The 8755-nt window shown below is 28.3% G+C and overlaps 1 protein-coding gene across 1 annotated transcript; it reads right to left on the bottom strand.

Annotated features, from left to right (window-relative positions):
* Positions 1-3573: 3573 nt before the first annotated feature.
* On the bottom strand, positions 3574-4631 carry K444DRAFT_619406 (uncharacterized protein). The gene is made up of 2 exons (XM_024881509.1): positions 4292-4631; positions 3574-4233 (listed from the first exon to the last, which is right to left on the bottom strand). The coding sequence occupies exons 1-2, from the start codon at positions 4593-4595 to the stop codon at positions 3803-3805; spliced, it is 735 nt and encodes a 244-aa protein (XP_024729599.1). The 5' UTR covers positions 4596-4631; the 3' UTR covers positions 3574-3802.
* Positions 4632-8755: the final 4124 nt, after the last annotated feature.

The raw sequence follows: 8755 nt of genomic DNA on the forward strand, positions 1-8755 counted from the left end.
TACTTTTATATATCCTGGATAGGAGGGCTCTATAAATAATTAGAGAGTACTATAAGATACTATTATAAGAGATAGCTTCCGTATTTCTAATAGTAGATTTTATCTTAGTAATATAGGATATATTAATACTAGAACTATTCTTACCCTATTTAGAAGAATAAGGTACTATTTACGAGAAGTTATTATTATTAGAGAAGTTCCTAAGATATATTAAGAGCTCTTTAATTTATAGTACTTAATATTAAGAAATGAGATTAAGTATATCTTTAGTATTCTAAAGTAATACTTTCCTTTCCTAAAAATAAATATAGAGTATAATTTATTAATATAAACATATATTATCTTTACTATTTATGCCTTATATAATTATATTTATTAGTATAGTATTATAGTAGATAATATATTCGAGAATAGAAATAGCGAGATTAATAAGCCAGAAATAGCTAATAAGAAAGAAGCTTTACTAATTATAAGTTAAGGAATAAATGCTTTTCGTAACTAGATTACTTAAAACATATTTAAGTAATAGCAAGTATATTCTAGGGAATAAACTAGTTAAAATCGCTATTAGCCGCAGGGTAATATAGGATTATTTTATTAGAAAGAATACTTTATAACTTTACTACTATTTCTATATAGGTTTGAAATATATTATAGCTATTTATTATTTTTATATAGGGCTTTTATTTAAACTATTTTATAAGTATTTTGGACTTTATTCTGATTTTTAATTTAGTATTATATAAGAGCCCCTAATATTTATTTTTGGCCCAAAATTTACTAGTAGCCTTAAAAAAAATTAAACTAGTTTTTTTAATAGTATTATAGCCTGGCTTCGGGGCTATCTTTTAGTATAATTTAGGCTATAGTTATAGTAATAGTTATTGAGAAAACTTAGTTTTAAAAAAAGGTCTTGAAATTAAGCTATTATATAAGGTAATTTAATATGGTATTATTAATTTATAAAAGTAGTATAGTACTTATAGGAGCTTTTGTACTAATTAGAGAGTATTATTTAAACCTTAATTAACTTTGCTTTAGGCTTCTATATACTAGAGCCCCTAATTTTCAGGGTATTATAAATAGCCTATATTAAGTTGAGATTTTTAATTTAATTACTAATAATTAGTTTTATTAATAATTTTAGTATTAGAAAGAATAAGTAAAGCGTATTTAAATATACTAAAATTTATATTATTTTAATTAGTAATTATAAAAAAATTCTTATCTAAGTAAATTTATATTTTATATAGCTAATATTAGGCTTAAAATAGAGAATATATTATTAATCTCTTAAATTACTATATAATTATATATTCCCAAAAGTATCTAATTAAGGGAAAATATTCTTATTACTATTTATAAAAACTAGAAAAAAGAATATAACTAAAAGAAAAGATATAGCCAAAGCCTCTAATTCTTCCCGTTATCCGATTTTTTAGGGATATTACTAGTACCTGAACTTCTATTATATTTGCTATTACTATCTCTAGCTATAAAAGCTTCTATAAGACTAGTAAGTAGAATATATTTTTTACTCTAATTACCTTATTTTTATATTTTCTTATTCTTTTTTTTCTTCTAAATAATATAAATAACTTATCTCTAATATTCTTTTAATATATTCTTAATTAAATTATATCCTATAGGGCTAACCTAAGTATTAAGAATATACCTAGTATAAGTAGATATAAAGCTTTTATATAACTAAGGAATACCTTTCTTAATAAAGCTCGGAAAACTTATTTATAACCTGAAATTAAGTTTATTAACTAAGTCTTAATATATCTTATAGATAATATCTATTATATATTAATATTTAGGGCATCTCAAGTTAAATTCCTCTTTTCTCTAGGCTAGTATTTCTCCTATTATATTCGTAATTTGTATAGTTATTCTAGAAAGACTAGTATTTATAGAAACCTTTACTCTCTTGCCAGAAGCTCTCTTTTCTAGTCCCTGAGGGCGGGAATACTTGAATATACTAGCTTGCATGAGTTAACTTAGTATAGGTATTAATAATAAAGATAATAATAGTTTCGGTATATTATAAGTATTACTAAATAGATTATTTGCTTTATTATAATCTTCGTTACCTGGAAGAAGTATATCTTCTGGATAGTAGTTCCTTTAGAGAATACTGTCTTTATTAAGGAAGTCTTCTATAGTCGGTTCGTTCTCAGGTAGAACAGGTAATCTTTGGTTTGATTTTGCGGTAAGGGAAGCCGTAGTTCTCGCAAATTAAATAGTATAAGTATATTTACTAGTAGCTAATCGGGGTCCTAAAAGCTCTTTAATATCGGGTACCCAGTGATATATATAATTCCGAAACCAGGTATAATCTGTTTTATTTTTTAGATCTAATAGAAAATTATCCCAGTATTTCTTTTTAGCCTATATTAATTATAGCTTTTCTTTCTATCCAAAACTAGTCAAAGCCTTGAGTGCGAACCATAGCTTGTATTTCTTCTTGAACTAGATATATGATTTATTAGTAAAATATTATAGAACCAGGAAAGTACGTACCTATTCGATCTTTCCTTTAATCTGCGAACCGGTAATAATATTAGTAGCAGGACTAATATTAAGGGAGATATAAACGGGCTATAATTCCATTACCATAGATATAAAATCGATCTTTTTGAAGATGTTATCTGCTAGCTTCCCTCCCTCGATATAACGTCGCATAATATTAATTAGTATAGTCTCTAGTTCATCTGGCCAGATTATGGAGAAGCTAGTTAGTTCGACGGTATTTGTGACGGCAGGAACAGAGCAATGGAACGAGGCTCAAAGATCAATGATTTCCAATGTCTTAAGAATTTAAAGCTAAGGAGGACAGGAGTGAGGTGTGGCAGTGGATAAGTAGGAATGACCAAGACTACTGAAACGCCGAGCTTTGGAAGCGAGCTTGGTTTGAACCATAGCTTGGAACCTTAGCTGAAACCAACCCCTTTGGCTGAAACCAACCATGTGACACCAGCCGTCACAGTATTTGGGGCTTTCGTATTCGTAGTTTTCCGTATATATACCATGGTTAAATTAAGTTTAATAATTATAAAAGAAGGAAGCGATTAATAAATCAAGAGGTTTTAATTAGAAGGGGGAGATTAGGGGGCTGAAGAAGAGGCTTAATAGGCTAGCGGAGATTAGTTTATATACCCCGTAATTACAAGTGGATACTAAGTATCTACGACTTGAGAAACGGGTCTAAATTATACCGATACCAGCGTTCAATATCGAGCATTAAACGCTAGAGTTCGATATTACTAATATCCGGTATCTAACTTGCGTGAGCCCGTGCGAAACAGGCCCTAAACTGCACGCGTGACCCGTCAGAGCGAACACCAGATCAGCGCCAGCGTCTAATTCTAATAGCAAATCGATAGAATTATTTACCCAATCGGCCGAGATAAACTGGCAGCACTGTATGTCATTCACAAATCGCTCCGAACTTTCACAACTTGTCAACTTTAAAAGTGGACACTTGCTTGATTGCATAACTGTGGTATCAACGGAGTATTTAGGTGGAAAATACTAGGCAGTAATTAGAGAACTAAATACTGAACATGACACGAATAGAACAAATGCCCAAAGGAATTCCATAATAAAGTTCTAACGGTTTCCATCAAGGAGAAGCATTTCATATTCTTGAAGTTGACAACTTCAAAGCCAGACTAGCACATGTTAACCTCAACTAAAGTCACACCCCTCATGATGTTCACGTTAGAGCGGGAATATTCCCGATGATCTGCCGCCCGTCGATTTCGGGAGGGTGTGATCTCTGTGTCAATGAAGATTGTCATGCTTTACCAGGGACAGAGTCCATCTCTGCGGGGCCTAAGGCTCCTTGTGGTGCGACACTAATGGGGAATTGTGCTTGTAACTGGTGCCTACGTTGGCGCCATAATATGAACCAAATAGCTAGAAGGGATGCCACAAATGCGCTGCCTAAAGTGGCGCCGACAGAAGCACCCACGATGGTGCTTTTATCCTGAGGGCACTGTGAAGGTAGTGGCGAGCTTGAACATGTGCTGATGATTTGTGTGGAGGTGGTTATTTGCGTGGGAGATTGTCCACCTGATGTAGCTGCAGAAGGAAACATAATTGTCCCAGGTAGCAGCGTGAATGATCCTTGCCCGTTCTTGCAGCAGCTTGACAAAGCGCCATCCGTTTGGCAGCACCACCGACCATCTTCGCATGGATCGAGGATATAGAATTCAGTCGAGCGATCTGTTCCATTTGGACTCAGCCTATCATGTAAAGCTGGTAGAACCTAGCTCCAACTCACTTGTACAGTATTGCTGGCAACTAGGGTCCTTGCCAGTGGGATCCGTACATCCATTCGCGAAAATCAAGCCGTTAGAGGTGTAAGAATTACCCGTTAAGCAGAGTCCGCTGCTGAAGCAGACGTCTGGAGGAGTACGTCCGAGTGAGCAACAGGCGCTATAGGAACCCTCGGGGAGATTGGAGTTGCATGGTTGGATGGTTGATGGCGCAAGGGTCCCATCCGACCAATAGCAAGGCGGAGATGCATCCGCTGCTAAGAGATGACATAAAAACGCAATAAGGATAGGAGTAATTTGAAATGGCATGGTTTTCTAGGGAGGCTAAAATCGAGTCAGGGTTTTTTGATGCCTTAGAAGAAGGAAGAATTGAACATGCATTCGAGAATCTTCAGCTACTTTCGCTAATCTCGCCAATGATTCGAAAGCATTAGTAAGCAATTTGAATATAAGTTACGGCTAACTTAGCGGGACCTCTTAATACGACATTATGTAATCGTAATAAATTCGCTTAGTGTTTTGTGTACCTCCCCTTTGGTCTGGATAAACTCTGCATATAGGTTTCCTTGTGCTTTGTGTCTTCAATGATAGAGCAGAGGGAAATAGCTAAATGTGAGGCACGTAATAGCAGGGTGATGCACAAGTAGTCAAGGTAAGTAAGCTGCGGAGTGACGCTTGCAAGTGTAACTAATTCCAAGAGTTGATTCTAACAAAAGACTAATTAATACCCCTTTCCAAAGCTAGAAGCGTCTCCCTATATATTCCCTAGTACTTAGCCAAGCCTGTAAAGCACTTTACTTAACTAGGAAACACAATCCTATATGATCCGTATAATTCCGATCGCCCGTATAATTCTAATTATAAGCTTTACCTAAAATAGGAAACTAGATCCACGATATCTAATACCTGTCTATATGCTATTACGTATACCTATTACATTAACCCTCCCTCTAGGCCCTTGTCCCTAAGAGGCCTGAGAGAACTATAAATAGCTTTATAAATAATTCCCTAAAACCTTTCTAGCTATTAGTTCTTCCCAAAGACTCCCTATAATTACCCTATTATTACGCCAGGTAATAGACTTAAGGATATAGTTTACTAACCCTGTCTAGCTAACCCGCAAATTACCTCTAGTAATTCCTTCTTATAAAAATAGTACGGATATAGTATATACTATTAGACAGGAAGCTCTTCCGGTCTTCTAATTAGTTTATAAATCCTAACTTAGCCTCTATTTAGAATAAATTATTATTCTATAGGCCTAAGAACTTGGAAAAGTTAATCCGATCTTCTAGTTCGTTTATAAATTCCTTTTTTGGAATTTTCTAGATATTCCTAATATAAAGCCAGTTCCGAATTTATAATTACTATTTGAGGAAAGGATATTATAAAAAGGCCTCTCTTTTTCTACTAACTAACCTTTCCTTTTCTCAACTATAATACTATACCTAGCTCTTTCTTATTCCTTATCTTTCTTCTTTAAGCTTTCTTTAAGCTTCTTTAAGCTCCTTTAAGCTTTATTTAAGCTTTATTTAAGCTTTATTTAAGCTTTATTTAAGCTCTCTTCTAATTTCCTCTTCTACTTCTTTATCTATTAAAATAAATACTTCTTTTAGTACTTATTAGCCTATTACTACCCGTTTAGCTAATACTCTTATATCCTTAATTTACTTTTATTATCTTTAATATTCTAAGAATATTACTAAGTTTCCTGATCTTACTTATATTAAAAGTAATAATTACTTGATATATAATTACTATTACTCTAAGAATAAGAAATATAATCTTATAAGTTATAATTTCTTTTATTTATTTCTTATTCTAATATTATTTAAGATTCCTCAAATATATATAATATAGTTAAACTGCCTTTTTTAAGCTATTAATATATATAAGTATTTTTCCTATTCTTTACCTAAAAGAAAAAAGACTATTACTATTCTTTTTCTATATTAAATAATATATACTTCTTATATTAAAGTTATTATTTGGGACTAATAAATTCCTTTAATAATCTAAGAAATAAATTAAGTAATTCTTACTAGCTTAGTATAAGTATAAAGTACTCTTAATAATATAATTAATATTTTTCGATATTAAGTAAGTTTATTTCTTTCTTATTTCTTATTAATAATTAATAGCTTTATAGGCTAATTTATTACCTATTTCTTAAGAGAATTCTAATAAGAATAATAATAAGAATAATAAAGAATAGTTATAAAAATAAAGTATTTATAGGATATAGAAATTAAAGTTTTTAGAGTTCTTAATAATTTTTATATAGTTTTTCTAAGAATAAATATATAGTTTTTAATAGTTTTCTAATAAAAGTATTTATCTTTTATATTTCCGTTTAGCTAATAGTATTATAATATTACTCTTTTCTAAGTATTCTTATAATTCTTAAGCTATATTCTTTAGATTATTTAGTAATTCCTATATATTATTTACTAGTAAATAATTCTTCTAATAAATAAAATACTTTTTTTCTTTTCTATTTTCTCTATAAACTATAATAGATTCTATTTCGAATTCTTTTTTATTCTCGATTTTAACTAGTTCTGGTTCTACTATAGTACTAGCTTATAAGTACTATAGTTCTAAGAAAGAAATATAAAAAATATTATAAATCTAATATAATAATAATAATTTCAAGTAATATATTTATTTATATATTTCTATAATTTCTGGAACTTTAAAAAAGCCAAGATATTTATTTACTAGCTTTATACTAGATTATAGCTATTAAATATTCTTTATATAAAATATAACTTTATTATATATATTAAATTTCTTATTAATATATTTCTTATTATAGTACTTTTTCTATATATTTATTATTTCTTACTATTACTTCTTTAGTATCTTCCGTTTTACTTAAATTCTTTAAATTCTTTTCTATATTACTAGTACTTCTTTTTCTGAAATATTATTCTTAATATATAGTTTAATACTAGAATAGAATTCATATAATATATAAAATAAAGGAATTTCTATTATTAAATATATAAAGTTATTATATATGAATTCTATAAAAATAAGCTTTATTACCTAGTTATTTTACTAGTAACTAGTATAATACCTCAAGTATTATTCTAGAGTTTAATTTAGATTCTTTATTTATTTATTAGTTTATAAATAAAATACTATACTTAGTTATTATTAAATCTTTAAGTAAAAATATAAACTTAACTAGAACTTATTTATAAAAATAGATTCTTTATTAGAGGTTATACCTATAGATATACTAAAGTCTTTAATAATATAATATATAAATAGCTCTACTAACTTAAGAATTAAGATCTTTTTAGTAATTAGAATATATTATACTATTTTTATATATTTATTAATAATAATAAATATAGAATTATATATCTTATTATAAAACCTAGAAAAAAATAGTCCTATAATAAAGTCTATAATAATTTCTTATTATAGCTTAAAGGAAAAAAAAAACGAACTAAATATATTATATAATAGATATCTTTTTATCTTAGTTTATTAATATATAGGGCAAGTTCTAATATAGTTTTTTATATTCTTTTTTATACTTTACTAGAAATACTTTCTCTAAAAAATCTCTAGTATCTTACTAGTACTAAAATACCTATTTATAGAATTATTATAATTAGCTTATAATAATTCTTTTTTAAGAGCCGGCTTATTTAATATATAAATAATACTCTAATATCTTAATAATTCAGATATATTAAGTTTCTAAGTCTTAATAGCTTTAGTAAAGATTTCTTTTAAGAACTATTTATATTACTAGTATTATATTAATAAATCGAGCCTTTAATACTATAATAGTAATTCAAGTAATATTTCTTTATCTTTCTCATATACTATTTCGGACCCAGCTACCTATATAGCTAGAATCCGTAGTATATACTATTTATAACTAGCTATACTAGTAATAGACTCAGGTAATAATATCTCTGGTATTACTTTATTACTAAAATAAACTTTTCTTTCGGAATTCCTTAATATCTTACTAATTAAGAAATACCTATTTCTTCTTTTCTAGGTCTTAAATTATAATATTACAGGAATAATATAATATTCTATTACTACTATTTATAAGGCTCTCTATTCTATATTCTATAGCTTATTATAAAGTATAAATAATAAAGTATCTTTATTTATATCTATTATAAAATCTAGTCTTCTTAATAGCCTATTAGTAAAATTACTATATTCTGGCTAGTATTCTAAAATAAAGTCAAAAATAGCTAGCTTCTTTATTTATCTTATCTATTAACTATTTAGTTTTCTTTTAGTTATAAAGTATTTTAAATTATTATAATCTGTTTTAATAATAATAATAATATACCGGATATATATTAAATAATATTACTAAATATAAAATACTAGAATAATAGCTAAAAGCTTAGAATTATATATCTTATATTTACTTTTAATTATAATTATCTTTTTTAAATAAAAGGCAATAGAATACTATCTGGCTT

This window comes from Hyaloscypha bicolor (genome assembly GCF_002865645.1).
Source record: "Hyaloscypha bicolor E unplaced genomic scaffold K444scaffold_165, whole genome shotgun sequence".
NCBI classification, from domain to species: Eukaryota; Fungi; Ascomycota; class Leotiomycetes; order Helotiales; family Hyaloscyphaceae; genus Hyaloscypha; species Hyaloscypha bicolor.